Raw genomic sequence first — 17,179 nt, 5'->3', positions numbered from 1 at the left:
TCTGGTTCAGGAGATCTGGGTTCAAGTCTCACTTGTTCCAGATGTGGCCTGAAAGTGTCCATGCATGTAGGTAGGGTGGTAAAGAAGGCGTATGGCACGCTTGCCTATATTGGTCAGGAAACTGAGTACAAGAGTCAGGATGTCATATAAAACTTTGGTTTGACCACACTTGGAGTATTGTATTCAATTCTGTTCGCCGCATTACAGGAAGGATGTGGAGGCTTTGGAGAGATGAGGAAGAGGTTTACCAGGATGCTATCAGGATTAGAGGGTATGAGCTATAAGAAGACGCTAGAAAATCCTGGGTTGTTTTCTCTGGAGCAGCGGAGGCTGAGGGGAGACTTGATAGAAGTCTCTGAAATTATGAGATGCTTAGATACGGGCTGACGCCAAATTAAATTAATCCCTTCTGCCTGCCCTTGGCCCATATCCCTTCATCTTTTGCATATTTATCTGCTTATCTAAGAGTCCCTTAAATGCCCCAATTGTATCTGCCTCCACCACCACCTCTTCCAGACCCCTACCACTCTCTGTATTAAAAAAAAACTTGCCCCTCACATCTCCTTTAAACTTTTCCCCTTCTCACTTTAAATGCCCCCAAGCATTAGACATTTCAATTCTGGGAATGTGATTTTTTTTACACGGAGTGGTAGGGGTCTGGAATGCACTGCAAGGGGTGGTGGTGGAGGTAGATACATTAGGAGCATTTAAGGGACTTTTCAATAAGCACATGAATATGCAAGGAATAGAGGGATGTGGACCAAGAGCAGGCAGAAAGGATTAGTTTAATTTGTTCAGCATAACATCGTAGGTCAACGGGCCCGTTTCTGTGTTCTATGTATATCATTACCTGTCCCGATCAGGTTAGATCTGGGAGGCAGGAATCTGTTTAGATTCCGATGAAACTCCAAATCAAATGAGCCGATCATTTCTGAGAGACCGTACCCTGCAGGATTGAATACACTCCCCTTGAAGTGTATTCATTTTCCTCAATGTATGAATAATTCTGTACAGAATTCATGTTGAGAGGAATTCCTCAGTCTGGCCCACAAAACAGGAACTTTTGGGTGAAGCTGCTGGAATTACATTGGAAACCTAGAAGCTAGGAGCAAGAGTAGGCCATTTGACCCCCCACCCCCACCCCGGACCTGCTACATCATTTAATATGATAATGGCTGATCATTGAGTTCAATACCCTAATCCCACACTCCCTCCATATTCCTTGATCCATTTAGGCACAAGAGCTGGCTCTACCTTCTTCTTTAAAATTCTACATAAATGTCCAATATGTTCCCAGATGGAACACCCTGCTGCTTTAATCCAAACACTGTTTAGAGTTTCTGTATGGACAGTAAAGTCTTACAATGAATTACTTATTGACCCACTTCATCCAAAAAGCCGCTGCACTTGAACCTTCCCACATACAACATTTCTCCTCAATTCTTGCCATGTCTTGCAAGCACAGCTTTCCCAAAAATGCAGCATTCGTCAAACAGTTCCATCGCAGTGCTGCAGGGTCTGTGCAGGGGAAACTCTACACTTCTCCCCTCGACAGCACTGGCTGCTGTGAGATCTGTTTCAATGCCCAGTGTGATTTTTATTGAAATGGTGATTGAGTCAAAGGATATAGTAGAAAGGGTAGGTCAGTGTGGTAAGTGTGGAGGGTGGCAAGTGAATGAGTGAGTGAGCGGGTGGGTCATGGAGTCATGGAAACAGACCACCTGATTCAGTCCAGGTTAGGAGGGTCAGTCAGGTCAGGAGGGATAGCCAGGTTAAGAGTGGTCAGGCCTAGTTGGGGGGGTTAATTGGCTGGTCAGGGTTCAGCATGTAGTTGGGTAGACTCAAGTCAAGCAATAGATGAGAGGGCAAGAAGGTAATCAGGACAGGAGAGGCAATAGCTTAGTGCTGTTATTGTTGGGCTTTTAATCCAGTGACCCAGGTAATGTTCTGAAGACCTGTGTCGAACCCCACCAGGGCAGATGGTGGAATCTGAATCCAATAAATATCTGGAATTAAGAATCTAACGATGACCATGAATCCATTGTCAGAGGTAAAGAACTACCTAATTCACAAATGTCCTTTATAGGTGGGAACTGCTGACCTTTCCCAGTCTGGCCTACAAGTGACTCCAGACCCACCACAATGTGGTTAAATCTTAACTGCCCTCTGGGCAATTAGGGATGGGCATTGACTACTGACCCCAGCCAGAGACTCAGTGGAGGTAAGAGAGGATGCAGTTGTCCAGAGTGTAGATTAGGATTTTTTTGTCGAACATTTTCTGTATAGTAGGCGAAGGTGGGTACTGCAAATGCTGGAGATTAGAGTCAAGATGAGAGTAGTGCTGGAAAAGCACAGCAGGTCAGACAGCATCTAAGGAGCAGGAAAATCAATGTTTCGGGCCAAAGCCCTTCATTAGGAATGGCTCAATGAAGAGCTTTTGCCCAAATGTTGATGCTCCTGCTCCTCAGATGCTGCCTGACCTGCTGTGCTTTTCCAGCATATTTCCTGAATAGTGTCAATGGAGTGATAATATTGTCACTGGACTGTAATCCCAAACCCTCGGTTAATGCTCTGGGGACATGGGCTTGAATCCTACCACAACAGATGGTGAAATTTGTACTCAATCTGGATTAAAAGGGACAGCCTGATGGTGAGCATGTAACCATTGATGGTTATTGCTAAAATCCTGAAGAAGGGCTTATTCCATGAAACGTCAATTCTCCTGTTCCTTGGATGCTGCCTGACCTGCTGCGCTTTTCCAGCAACACATTTTCAGCTCTGATCTCCAGCATCTGCAGCCCTCACTTTCTCCTATTGCTAAAATCCACCAGGTTCAAGCTACTTGGTGTCAATCAGCTGTCTTCATGTGCTCTGTTCTCCATGTGAGTACAGAACTGCAGCAATCTGACTGACTGCTTTGTGAGCAATAAATCCTGGCCTCACCAGTGACCCCCACAAACTAGGAATAAATACCAAGAAGCAGGAAGTTACCCACTCTGTCCTTTATTGCCTTTATTAAATACCTTGTATTTATAGGAACCTTGAATTTTTAGTCTCTCCCACAAGTGGGAACATCGTCTCTACTTGTATCCTATCAAGCCCTTTCATAATCTTCAAGACCTCAATTATCTCAGTGTTCTGAGGATTCAGTTGATCATGAATAATTTAACATCAAAACAGAAAATGCCGGAAGTAGCAGCATCTGTTGATAAAGAGAATTAGCAGTCAAAGATGCCTCTATCCTGTATTTTCTCTCTCGTTCAGAACCTGTGGATTTATCATGAAAAGTTCAGTTACACCAATGTCACTAATTAATAGTGAAGAGCTGAGTGAATTGCTTTCGGCTTGTGGGACAAATGTCACAAGGACACCAGGAAATTTGCTATCTGCCTTGCATCTTCCTCTTCCTCAAATGCTAATCATGTTAGACTGTACGTTTATTCTTCAGTGAAGTTATTTCATTCAAAGCTCTAATGATGGATCCATACACAAGGAAGAACTCACCTTTCATAATCACACAACTTCTCAAACCACCCCACGCAATGAGGTTTCTGTTTTGTAGCCCAGTCACTGCTGTAGTGAAAGGAACATACCAACCAATTTGCACACAGCAATTTACCATGACAGCACTCTGATAAATAGATAATGTTTCTTTGGTGATCTCTGTTGAGAAAGAAATGTGGCCAGACCTTCCCTGCTACTCTTCATTGTAATGCCATGAGTTTTTTTTTAGATTAGATTAGATTAGATTAGATTACAGTGTGGAAACAGGCCCTTCGGCCCAACAAGTCCACACCGACCCGCCGAAGCGAAACCCACCCATACCCCTACATTTACCCCTTACCTAACACTACAGGCAATTTAGTATGGCCAATTCACCTGACCCTGCACATCTTTGGATGGTGGGAGGAAACCAGAGCACCCGGAGGAAACCCACGCAGACACGGGGAGAACTTGCAAACTCAACACAGTCAGTCGCCTGAGGCGGGAATTGAACCCGGGTCTCTGGCGCTGTGAGTTCTTGACCATCCACTGGGGCAGCACAGTGGCTCAGCAGTTAGCACTGCTGCCTCACAGCACCAAGGACCTGGGTTCAATTCCTACCTCGGGTGACTGTCTGTGTGGAGTTTGCACATTCTCCCCGTGTCCAGTTTCCTCCCACAGTCCAAAGATGTGCAGGTCAGGGTGAATTGGCCATGCTAAATTACCCATAGTGTTAAGTGCATTAGTCAGGGGTAAATATAGGGTAGGGGAATGTGTCTGAGTGGGATCCTCTTTGGAGGGTTGATATGCTCTTGTTGGGCTGAATGGCCTGTTTCCACACTGTAGGGATTCTGTGATCAGATTAGATTCCCTACAGTATGAAAACAGGCCATTCAGCCCAACAAGTCCACACCAACCCCCCAAAAGTATCCCACCCAGGCACATTCCCCTACCCTATTACTCTACACTTTCCCTAATGCACCTAAACCACGCATCCCTGAATACTATGGACAATTTAGCTTGGCCAATTCACCTAACCTGCTCATCTAAGGACTATGAAAGAGGTCCCTCCTTTTGATTCCTCATCAATTAACCTTTAACCCCAAGTGTTTGACAGAGACAGTCAAGGGGAGATGTAACTGTGATGTCCAGAATCCTAGGCCGGATAGATTGAGTAGTTCAGGTTAAACTCTTTCCACAGGAAGCTGGGTCAGTGAGGACAGGACACAAATGTCAACGCTATTGCAATTTTCATTTCGACAGTGAGTTCTGGTGATCTGGATCACGTTGCCTGAGAAGGAGGTGTAAACAGATTCATTAGAGACAGGGTTGTGGGGAAAGAACTGGAGAGCAGGGTTATCCAGGGACCAGCATAGGCACAATGGACCAAATGGCCTCGTACTGTGCTCTAGGATCCAATGATTTTATGGTTTACCTCTGCTTCTTGTTCCCAGTCCAGTGGTTCAGTTAAATAGTCGATGACGAAAGGGTCTTCAGGAGATGATCATCGCACTGAACCTAAAAGCACCACAATTCGATATGAGAACAGGAATCACTCACAATCTGGACATCATCTGAAAAATGGGTCTTCAGGCAGTGTAGTGCTCCCTTTGCACTGGGGTGCCAGCTGAGATTTTGACCTCCGGAGTGAACCTTGAACCAAAGACGTGCAGGTTAGGGTGGATTGGCCATGCTAAGTTGCCCATTGTGCCCAGGTATATGCGTGCGAAGTGTGTTAGTCATGGGAAATGCAGGGTTACAGGGATAAGGTAGGGCGGTGGGTCTGGGCTGCTCTTTGAAGGGTTAGTGTGGATTTGATGGGCTGAATAGCCTGCTTCCACACTGTAGGGATTCTATGATTCTATGAACTGATAGCTATGTGATTGTTTGACATTGTGTCTGCGAGATGATATTTCCATCCGCAAAAACAACTTATATTCATTAACTGGCTTTGCGGAAGTCAAGAGGGATTTATCAGTTGGAAGGAAAGTTCTTTGAAACTTTTCTGAAGGACACACCATAAATAAAACATTTTTCTGTCTCACCAGATATTATTCTTCCCAACAATAAATTCCTGTTTAAGAAACCAGACCGTACAAGAAGAATATCAATTCTTCTCTTTAGCATTTCAATAGGAAAGGACAGTGTTGTTCCCTAAAGCATGCAGACAATTCCAGTGGGAAGTGTTGGCTAATAAGCAGCACACCAGACATGTTCTCCAGTTAAATGACAGGAAGGGTGTGTTAGAGGAACAGAACCTATTTAAAGCTCAATGCAACTTTCAAGCTGCCTCCTCACAATAAAGCTCATGCAAGAGGCAATCACTGTGATTCCTTTTGGATCCATTTGATGCTAGTTCAATGATGTGGTTTACACCCCCTGGAGGAAGTAAAGTGGGAATGAAGCTGAATGAAAAACACTGATATTTATAATTTAATCCATCCACATTAAAACATCCAGACAGAGGGAGGTGATGAGGAGTATTTTACACAACACGTTGCAATGATCTGGAAGGAGCTGCTCAGAAGAGTGGTGAAAGCTGATTCCTAAAGTCCATTAGTCCAGAGTTTGTGTTGGACACACAGTCGTTATTACAGTGAAAGATGGGAAGTGTGCAGGGGGACCCTGCGGAATCCCAGTTGTAGCAGATGCTGGAAGAACTGCTGGGGAAACTGGACATTCCACAAGGCAATTCCTCTCTGCTGGAATCCCTCCGAAATCCTTCATTAAAATGGGGAAACCCTGCATGGTTCGGATGAAATAAGACAGTGACTTGGGAAAAGTTAGGCTGTTAGGTATTTAGCTGACCTCCTGAGTGGCTGTAACACTGACTCCATACTTAACTTCACACATACCCTCAAATTCAGCTCCCCCTGTCCCTGACCAGACAGTCCCTGGGATCTGACACCCCCCCCACGACCCTAACACACATCCCAGGACCCTGGCCCTCTTGCTGGACAGACCCTCTAAGCTGCACAGCTCTGCATGTATGACTGCTCCAAAGTGCCATACACAGGGATCAGCATCAACACAGTTTCAGAGGTCACTGCCTCACTTAACACTTGAGAAAATTAGAGGCATCGCTGCATCAGACCTGACCTAACCCTCTCCACCAATGCCCAGTATAATATCCCACAACACCCTCCCACCCATCCAAACCTTCCCCAGCCCACCCTCATGGTCTGCAACCATCCCCATGCCCTCCCGACCCAACTGAACACACCATCAGCCAGGCATGATATATAGTCATACAGTATGGAAACAGACCCTTCAGTCAATCTAGTCCATGCTGACCAAGTTTCCCAAACTAAACTAGTCCAACTCACCAGCATTTGGTTTATATCTGTATAAACCTTTCCTATTCCAAATGTCTTTTAAATGTTGTAACTGTACCTGCATCTACCACTTCTTCTGGCAGATCATTTCACAAGTGAACCACCCTCTGTGTGAAAAAGTTGCCTCTCAGGTCCCTTTTAAATCTTTCCCCTCACACCCTAAACATATGCCCTCTCGTTTTGATCTCGCCCATCCGAGGGAAATTCTTGGTTGGCATGGACGAGTTGGACCAAAAGCGTCTGTTTCTGTGTTGTATGACTAAATGACTCTGTGGCATGTCCCAGCTAGGAGAAAGTGAGGACTGCAGATGCTGGAGATTACGGTCAAGAGCGTGGTGCTGGAAAAGCACAGCAGGTCAGGCAGCATCCAAGGAGCAGGAAAATCAACATATTGGGCATAAGACCTTCATCAGGAATGTTGCCAGGTGCCATCCTACTAACCTGGGGCACCCTCCCCATTTCACACCCTACGTACTTGGCACCTTACCCCCTCAATCCCTCTGGCACCCTCCCCTCCCAACAGCCTAACATCACACTTATCTAATGTACTTAGCCTTTGACAGTAGCTATTTCTGAAGAATTGCCTCTCAGAAATACAAAGCTCCCTTCCCTCATTAAAAAAAGATGGGTCAGCTTGGCAATCCCCAGGTAATCCAGCCCACAGAGTTATTACAGCACAGAAGGAGTCTATTTGGCCCATTGCATCATGCTGGTTCTCTATAGAACAATCCAGTCCGTACCCATTCTGCCCGCTCTCATCCCATAGCTCTGCTAGTGTATTTGCCTCAAGTGTCCAATGAATTTCCAACTGAATATAAAACATAGAATATCACAGCACAGTATAGGCCCTTTTGCCCTTGATGTTGCACCAATCTGTGGAACCAATCTGAAGCCCATCTAACCTATACTATTCTATTATCATCCATATGTTTATCCAATGACCAATTATGACCCTTAATGTTGGCGAGTCTACTACTATTGTAGGCAGGGCGTTCCACACCCCTACTACTCTCTGAGTAAAGAAATAACCTCTGACATTTGTCCTATATATATCACACCTCAATTTAAAGCTATGTTCCTCGTGCTAGCCATCATCATCCGAGGAAAAAGGCTCTCACTGTCCACTCTATCCAATCCTCTGATTGTCATGTATTATCAATTAAATCACCACTCAGCCTTCTCTCTGATGAAAACAGCCTAAAGTCCCTCAGTCTTTCCTCATAAGACCTTCCTTCCATACCAGGCAACATCCTGGCAAATCTCCTCTGCACCTTTTCCAAAGCTTCCACATCCTTCCTGTAATACAGTGACCAGAACTATACACAATACTCCAAGTGTGGCCGCACCAGAGTTTTGCGCAGGTGCAACATGACCTCATGGCTCCAAAACTCAATCCCTCTACGAATAAAGCCTGGGTGGCAACTTTCAGGGTTCTATGTACATGGAAACTGAGATCTCTCTGCTCATCTACATATCCAAGAATCTTACCATTAGCCCAGTACCCTTTATTCCTGTTGCTCCTTGCAAAGTGAACCACCTCACAATTTTCTGTATTAAACTCCATTTGCCACCTCTCAGCCCGGCTCTGCAGCTTATTTATGTCCCTCTGTAATCTGCAACATCCTTCAGCACTGTCCACTACTCTACCGACCTTAGCATCATCTGCAAATTTACTAAATGATTTGTTGTCTCTGCTTTCACCAAACATGATGAGTTTTGTTGCTTCAGAAGTTTATGAGTTTGGAGGAGATTACAGTGACTGAGAGGGTTGAGACTGTGGTGGGGTTTGTAAACAGAGATGAGAATTTTACAATTGGGATGTTGCTGGGCTGGGACTAGTGTCAGTCAATCAGCACAGCGGCGATGGGGGAGCGGGTTTTGGTGGGAGTTACTGTATGGGCGATGGAGCATTGATGAGAGGAAGAAGGATAGGAGGTCATCCAGGAGAATGTTGAAATACTCATAATATCACCGACAATATGTGGTGTAGAGTGCGCTGGGTTAGTTAGCCTTAGATGGCTGGCTCACAGTAAATAGTGTGGGTTCAGGTCCTATAGCAACTCAGGTAATCATAAAGGTCTTACCTTGTCCCTTGTCTATGGCATAGCAACACTCAGATTAAACTTCTCTCTAATGACAAAGTGGAACATTGGTCAATCTTGCAAAACCAAGAGGGTGAAATGAAATATCTTTTGTTTTGTGTTACAGGTCATTGAGATGTTTTGGGCAATGTTTCCCCTATGGCTACTGATCTGCACTATGGGTTGGGCAGCACAATCAGGGCTAAGCCTCAAAGTCAACAGCAGTGACACAAAATCAGACTGGATCTGGAACCAGCTCGCTTCCTGGGAGGGCGCAAAAGATCCCAGACAAATCGGAAAGGTAAGATTCCTTCCCTTCACTACTGGAACTGATGCCTATCAAGGGATGACTCTATGACTCTATGAGATAATAATGCTTTCTGTCTCACATAAATGTGAAAGACCCATGTTTGCGATTTGAAGAGGAATCAGGAAGTTTGCCTTGTATCCCAAGACACGATTTATCCTGAACAAAGCAACCAGCAACGGAATATTTGGCTGTTATCAAATTGCTCTTTTTTGGGGAAGTTGCTGTGCACAAATTGGCTGCTATGATTTCTATCGGAGAAAGATAAAGTCACCATTGAATTACTGAATCATAGGGCTGCTCTTTTATAAGACAGATGACTGGGAATGGTTTCACCTGAAGGTCCGAGAGTCATACAGCGCAGAAATAAACCCGTCAGTTCAACCAGTCCATGCTGACTGTAATCCTAAATTAAACTAGTCCCAGCTGCCTGTGCTTGGTCCACATCCCTCCCAATATTTCTGATCCACATACTTAGCTAAGTGCTTTTTAAATGTTGTAACTGTACCCAGATCCACCACTTCCTCAGGAAGTTTATTCCACACCCAAACCACGTGCTGTGGAAAAGAAACTGCCCTTCATGTCTTTCTTAAATCTTTCTTCTGACACCTTAGAAATATGCTCCCTTGTTTTGAACTTCTTCACACTAGGGAAAAGGCACCTGCCATTCACATTATCTACACCCCTCATGATTTTTTAAACCTCTATAATGTCACTTCTCAACCTCCTGAGCTTCAGTGAAAAATGCCTCAGCCTATCCAGCCTCTCCTTATAATTCAAACTCTCCATTCCCAGCAACATTTGGTAAATCTCTTCTGAATCCTCTCCGGCCTGATATTGTTCCTGTAACAGGAAGACCAGAACTGGACACAGTAATCCAAAAGAGGCCGCACCAATGTCCTGTACATCAAAATCATGCCATAACTCCTATATTCAAAGGTCACATCTCAGGCAAGGGGAGAGGTGAGAAATAGTGATTGCACAGTAACGTCAGCTCAGTGTGGGAATTAAACCCCTACCATTGGCATCACATTGCATCATAAAGTGGTTGTACAGCCAACCGAGCTAACAAATCTCCTTCAATGCCTTAACGGTGTAGTTACTTTACTCCCCATTAAGAGGGCTTTGATGTGACCTCTGGTGTGGAAGGCTTGAGATAAATGGTGATGCACTGGACATCGAAACTGGCAGTGTGATCATTCACAGAGACAGCCCTCAGTTACACTCCAGCTGGCAATTCTGCTTGATGTTGAGTCTTCTGTTTAGGATTACGTTTTCTATGAGCAAAGCTGAAGTTTCAAGGATTTTCGCTGGGGACAGTGATTCCTGAATCTTGGGAATGATCTTGGAACATGGAAACAGTGGGAGGGAATCTTAAGATCTGGTTTTATGGAGGTTTGTGGTCTCAGGATCCTACAGTTGGAATGAAGAGTCCCAGTTGCTGGGAGCACTGTGGGGGAGAAGCAGCATTCTGGGAGCATGAAACTTAGGATCTGGGAATAGGGATTGAGAATATGTGGGAAAGTGGGGTGAGCAGTTTGACGATTCAGGGGCATTCACAGATTTCTAGACAGAAGTGCTCTTGGAAAGCAATCAATTAGTACAGATTCTGCAGTGGAGATAGCTCACAAAACTCAAACCAGAGAGTTAACATGGCTTATGCATCACTTTCACTATGACCAGATGGCCTAAAGTGTTTTAAACCCAATGATGTACTTTCTGAACTGTGCTCGCTGCAGGAATGCAGGAACTGCAACACTCAATTTGCACTCAGTAAGCTCCCACAAGCTTCAAAGACCAGAAAATCTGTGATATCGTTTGAGAGAGAACTTCTGGCTGGGACACCAGAGAAGTCCTCTGCTCTTCTATGAAACAATTCCCTGAGATTTTTTACATACACCCAGCCAGGTCAACGGTGCCTCAGTTTAACATCTAATCCAACAGACAGCGCGTCCTAATGGTGCAGTGCTCCCTCAACACCGCTCTGAAGTGACAGCCTTGATCATTTTTCTCCTGGAGTGGAACCTAAAGCCAGAATCCAATGAACCAGATGCGAGTGAGCTAGCAACAAAGGCACAGCTGTCAAAGAAAATGGAAACTACACAATACTGAAATTGATTTCCATCGCAATAACAGAAGCAGCTTTTCAAAGAAAATGGAGTGGAGGCTGAAATCTGGGACTTTGACTAGTGGGGTGGGTGAAGAGACTGAATGTATGGTGGGTAAGTATATCGAGATCACCAAGATAGGTCAAAAAGTAAATTGTCAAGATGAGGTAGAGAGTCTGCAGAAGGATATTGCTGGGTCAATGCATGGACAAACATTTGGCAGATGGAGCATAATGTGGGAAAATGTGAACTTGTTCACTTTGACAAGAAGAATGGAACATCAGAATGCTGCTTTAATAGGGAGATGTTGTAGAAATCAGCAATGCAGAGGGATCTGGTTGTTGTGGTCTATGAATCACATTAGTATACAGATTCAGCAAATGATTAGGAAGAAAAATAGAATGTTAGTGTTTATTACAAGGGAATTGGAATATCGAAGTAAGGACATTTTACAACAGTTCTATTGGAATACTTCATACAATTTATCCCTCCTTATTTAAGAAAAAGATATAATTGTTTTAAAAACAGTTCCAAGATTGTTAACTTATTCATTCCTGGAATAAAGAAGTTGTCTTGTGTAGAAATGTTGAATAGGTTAGCCCTGTATCCATTGGAGTTTACAAAAGTAAGAGCTGATCTAGCTGCAGTATAAAAGGACCTAAAGGTGCTGGGTAGGATGGATGTTGAAAGGGTATATCTCCCCATGTGGGAAGGACTAAAACTAAGGGGTGGTGTTTAAGAATTAGGGGTCTTCCATTTAAGGCAGAGATGAGTAGTATTTTTTATCTCATAAGAATTCTCTTCCCACTGGGTGGTGGAGGCTAGACCTTTGAATCTAATCATGGCTGGGATAGATATTTGATAGGCAAGGACATTGAAGGCTATATAGAGGAAAATGGAGTTCTGACTGCTGATTGAATGATGCAGCATTGACCCACTCCTATGTCCCTGTTTAGAAATATGCAGAATTTATCATCTTTTTATCAGTTAATGAATCTCTCATACAGATAGACCATTGTGCATATGATTCCTACATTACAGGAACAAAATATTAATTTCACTCCCTTCACATTGCCCTCTCTCTCTCTCTCTCTCTGTCTCTCCAAGGAGGAGTTTGCAAACAATGATGATGACTTTAACATAGCAACATGTCAAAATGAGAACCACCATTGTCAGTGAGTGTGGAGGAGTGGGTGATATGTGATTGGATGGGTGGACCATGCCATGTCAGTGGGATTTCTCATGAACTGAATGTTGACATCTCACGACTGGGGATTAGAGCCGTAAATATTTGCATGTTTGATGGTGAAATATGTCTATTTTACTTTCCAGATAGAATCAGGAAGACACGTTTTGGGAAAAACACAATACGTTCTACGTGGTGAGGGAGTAGGAACTATTTTTAAAGTGAATCCAGATACTGGAAACATTGGCGTGTTCAGAGAGTTGGACCGAGAGAAGAAGGGCCGTTATAAATTAGAAGGATTTGTGATTGACATAAAGTCTAAGAAACAAGTGGGTCCTTCAACCAACTTCACTATTAATGTTCTGGACCTGAATGACAATGCACCCATATTTACAAAAGACCCATTTAATGGAACTGTTCCTGAGATGTCTGGTACAGGTAAGAACAAGGCTATTTGAGTCAATACAGGGTATAGGGTTAAACAAGGGTCAGATATACTGTAAAACCCTGCTACACATCCCCACAAAACACTCCCCAGACAAGGAGTTAGATACAGAGTAAAACTCCCTCTATACTCTCCCCATCATACACTCCACAGGTAGGTACAGCATGGAGTTAAATACAGAGTAAACCTCCTTCCACACCATCCCCGGAACATAGAGGGTTAGGTACAGAGTAAAGCTTACTCTATGTTTTCTAACCTTCTGTTCAGAGATGGCATTTCACAATTCTGGGGCAGGTAAGATTGAGGTCGACTGGCTCAGAGGTAGGGACACTACCACTACACCACGAGAGCTACACACTGTCCCCATCAAATACTCCCAGGGCATGTGCAGCATGGGGTTAGATACAGAGTAAAGCTTCTTCTACACTGTCCCCATTAAACACTCCCATGTCAGTGACAGCATGGGATTTCACTTGAACACCTGTTCCTAACTCACGCACAGATGTCAGTGTCTCCACTGAGCATGTGAGTTTCCCTGTCCCTCTATTGTATGGGATGGCGGTTATTTCACAGTCTGACATTAATGTTAGCCAGGTCCTGGCTCCATCAATTGTCTCCTGTGCCACCCCCACAGAATTCCAACTCACTAGTGCTTGGCATTAATATGAGTAATTATTAATGTTCTCTGAGGTTTGCATTATAACTTCGGTCTTAACTGCAGAGTAACAGAAACATCAGGTCAGGGACAACAGGATTGACTTCAAGGAGCAGACTGGAGTTGTCTGGGATTCCAAGTGGCTAAACTTAGCCTTCCTGCGGCATTCCTTTTCCCTTGAAGAAGATACCAACCTCTTTCTTATAAATGGGCCAAAAATGGGGGAGAGAGGGATGTTACACAGAAATGTTGAAAGTTCTTTGTGAATGTAGATTTGTGAATGTAGATTTGGGATTGTTGTTTTGAATGATCAAAATGACTCTCACTCTGTGAGACACTTGAAAACAGGCTGTAATGAATAATGTTTCTCACAGCTATCACAGCCAAGACGTCATGCCTGAGCAACATGTTTACTCCATCCTCCCAGCCTGACATTTTCTCTAAGCCCCATGCTTATCTCACTATTTTCTTCACAGTTACATCTAACTTATTTCCCTGCATCTCCCTCCAAATGCAATCCCAAATGATCATCTAATGACTATTCAACCATTTACATTCCCACCATCTCTTGCCAAAGTTCTAACATGACAGCTTCCATTTGTCTGGTCTCTTTGCTACTCTTGCTGTTCTGGTTGGTAGTATTCCTGATCAAAGGCATTAGTCGATGTTTTTTTACACAGACTCTATTACCACTCTTTAAGGTGGTTGATGCAGAATCCGTCTCAGTTATACTGGAACGAATCATTCCTCATGACCTCAAGTAATATCAGAGCCTTTGTGTCTCTCCTGGACGTGTGATGTCTGAATGAGATGCAATGGTAGCTGTTGTGTTTGCTGAGTGATTGTAACTTCACTGTATAGTCCCTGTGCCACTCCTCCTATCCAGGTATTAATGTTGCTAGAGTCTGCTTAATGCCAGTGATGAGGCTATCTGCACAATTGGTATGTCTGTCTCTATGTGTTTGTGATCTGAGGTTATGCTGGATTTGGACAAGTGGCATAATGAGGGAAGTTGAGCCCGCCACCAATTAGAACTTTTCCTGGTGAAAGGCCAGTGATTATTGGGATCATTCCTCAAGGTTAACTCTACCTTATGATTTCTGCCTGCAAAAAAAAGGTCCCTGAGCTTCCAGTTGCCTGTTACTTTAACCCCCCACCCTGTACCTGACTAACATCTCTGTCTCAGGCTTGCTGCAGTGCTCCAGTGAAGCTCAGTGCAAGCTGGAAGAAAAATACCTCATTTTTCACTTGGTGCCACTCCTGCTGGACTCAACAGCTTTAGGGATTGAGCTCTCCCATGTCCTTACCCCAACACCAACACACCAGGCCCTGTTATCACACAGACTGCTATTCAACAAAATCCATTAGTAGCCACTAATAGTCCCCATTAATAGCTATTCACCGCCCTAGCTGGATTGTTATCCACTCCTTTGTCTGTTCAACTGCTCTTCTCTCTCCTTGGGCTCTATCCCACTTGTTGTTTCCTCTTACCCTCTCCCCACACCCTATCTTCTGCATATAAGTGGACATTCTCCTAGCTACCATCAGTTCTTAGGAAGGGTCACTGGACCCGAAATGTTAACTCTTGATTTCACTCTGTAGATGCTGCCAGACCTGCTGAGCTTTTCTAGCAATTTCTATTTTTTTTATTTCTAATTAACAGCACCTGCAATTCTTTTGGGTTTTTTCGACATTGTGATTCCTTGTCATCAGCTCCATGATAGTTCTAATGCATCTTTCTGCTTCTCTATAAGCTTCTGGACAAAATGATCAGGTCACATGGTGAAACCAGTATTTTTCAGTGAATTATCTAAAACATTAATTTAGGAACTGCCAATGGTTGTTTCATGCTAAGATGTAAGGTACACGATTTATTTGTACATTAATATCAATTATTTTAGAATTTGGAGTGTAAACTAGTGGCATGTGGTTTTTGGTGTATGATAGGTCTTAATGATTAACTTGTCAGTATTTCTGGAGCTGTGACTGTTTTTTAAACCCAGTGTGACAGAAAGCTAAAGTGATAATGGGAATTTGCTTGCATTGAGAGAGTTTTACAATCAGACAAACATTAAAAAGATTAATTTGGTTTTGGTCACATGTGACTCAAAGTGGGAGTAGAGTGACCATGCTCTCCTCCAAACTAAATAAATATTAGCCCATTCCCCTACAAATATTGCCAATAGAGTAGGGTTTGAATAAGTTACTTAATAATTTGTGATTTTGTGCTTTTGTCTCTCCACTGCAGGAACTTCCATTCTCACTGTGAGTGCTCATGACCCAGATGACCCAACTGTTGGCAAACATACAGAAGTGACCTACAAGCTTCTAAACAATGAGAACAATTTCTCCATTGATCAGATGACAGGTAAGCAATCAATTCCAATATCACTCACTTGAACTGCTGGGGATGAAATAAGCCTTCCCGAGAAACACAAGACTGGCTCAGACTAAAAGAAGGGCCTGTGCCCGAAACGTCGAATCTCCTGTTCCCTAGATGCTGCCTGACCTGCTGTGCTGTTCCAGCAATAAAGTTTCAACTTTGATCTCCAGCATCTGCAGACCTCACTTTCTCCCCGAAAGGAGAGGGAACAATAGCAAAGGGTAATCAACACATTGAGCATTCTGCCAAATAGCAGGTTCACTCTCATTCATTTCAGGGGTTTCTGTTCTAATTTTTCCTTTTTAGCAGTTTTGTTCACTGTCTTTGGATTCAGCCTTCAGTGGGCAGCACGGTGGTACAGTGGTTAGCACTGCAGCCTCAGCACCAGAGTCCCAGGTTCGATCCCAGCCTTGGGTGACTGTCTGTGTGGAGTTTGCACATTCTCCCAGCATCTGCGTGGGTTTCCTCCAGGTGCTCCGGTTTCCTCCCACAATCCAAAGATGTGCAGGTCAGGTAAATTGGCCATGCTAAATTGCCCATAATGTTAGGTGCATTAGTCAAGGGGAAATGAATCTGGGTGAGTTACTCTTTGGAGGGTCAGTGTGGACTGGTTGGGCCGAAGGGTCTGTTTCCACACTGTAGGGAATCTAATCTAACCCATCCCCTTGTCAGGTTAATTTCACAGAACAGTAGGGGAGTAATCTTCAACCTTCTAGGGCCAAATATTTTCATCCTCATACACCACCAAGAAAAAAAGTGCCATGAACATTTATGTCATTTTTGCAAGGTTTGTGAAGGTTTGTAGCTCAGGTTGAAGTTTAGGGTGTAGGTTTGCTCACTGAGCTGTAGGTTTGATTACCTGGCTAGGTAACATCATCAGTGGCGACTTCCAAGTGAAGCGAAGCTGTTGTCTCCTGCTTTCTATTTATGTCATTGTTATCAGGCATTAATCTACCTGCATTCGTTACTGTGGAAACTAACAGCCCATGATGTAGGGGCAGCATATTAACTCCAACAGAGGGTTGGCTGGCTATAGGAAACAGGAAACCACTGAAACGTCGATTCCCCTGCTCCACAGATGCTGCCTGACCTGCTGTGCTTTTCCAGCACCACACTCTCGACTCTGATCTCCAGCATCTGCAGTCCTCACTTTCTCCTGGCTATAGGAAGCAGAGAGTAGAAATAAATGGGTCATC

At 43.9% G+C, this 17,179-nt stretch overlaps 1 protein-coding gene across 1 annotated transcript in view; it reads left to right on the top strand.

Moving 5' to 3' along the window:
- The window catches only part of LOC122558217 (cadherin-5-like), a 63,650-nt gene that overhangs the window by 18,932 nt on the left and 27,539 nt on the right, over nucleotides 1-17,179 (top strand). Inside the window, exons 2-4 of the mRNA XM_043706545.2 lie at nucleotides 9,027-9,200; nucleotides 12,647-12,938; nucleotides 15,849-15,968. Coding sequence (XP_043562480.2) covers nucleotides 9,036-9,200; nucleotides 12,647-12,938; nucleotides 15,849-15,968 — 577 coding nt within the window. The 5' untranslated portion in view covers nucleotides 9,027-9,035. The remainder of the gene's footprint in view (nucleotides 1-9,026; nucleotides 9,201-12,646; nucleotides 12,939-15,848; nucleotides 15,969-17,179) is intronic.

This window comes from Chiloscyllium plagiosum, unplaced genomic scaffold, assembly GCF_037043375.1.
Source record: "Chiloscyllium plagiosum isolate Xiang-an unplaced genomic scaffold, Cpla_swu_hap1 HiC_scaffold_17, whole genome shotgun sequence".
Taxonomy (NCBI): Eukaryota; Metazoa; Chordata; class Chondrichthyes; order Orectolobiformes; family Hemiscylliidae; genus Chiloscyllium; species Chiloscyllium plagiosum.
This window is presented reverse-complemented; position numbering and strand designations above follow the sequence as displayed.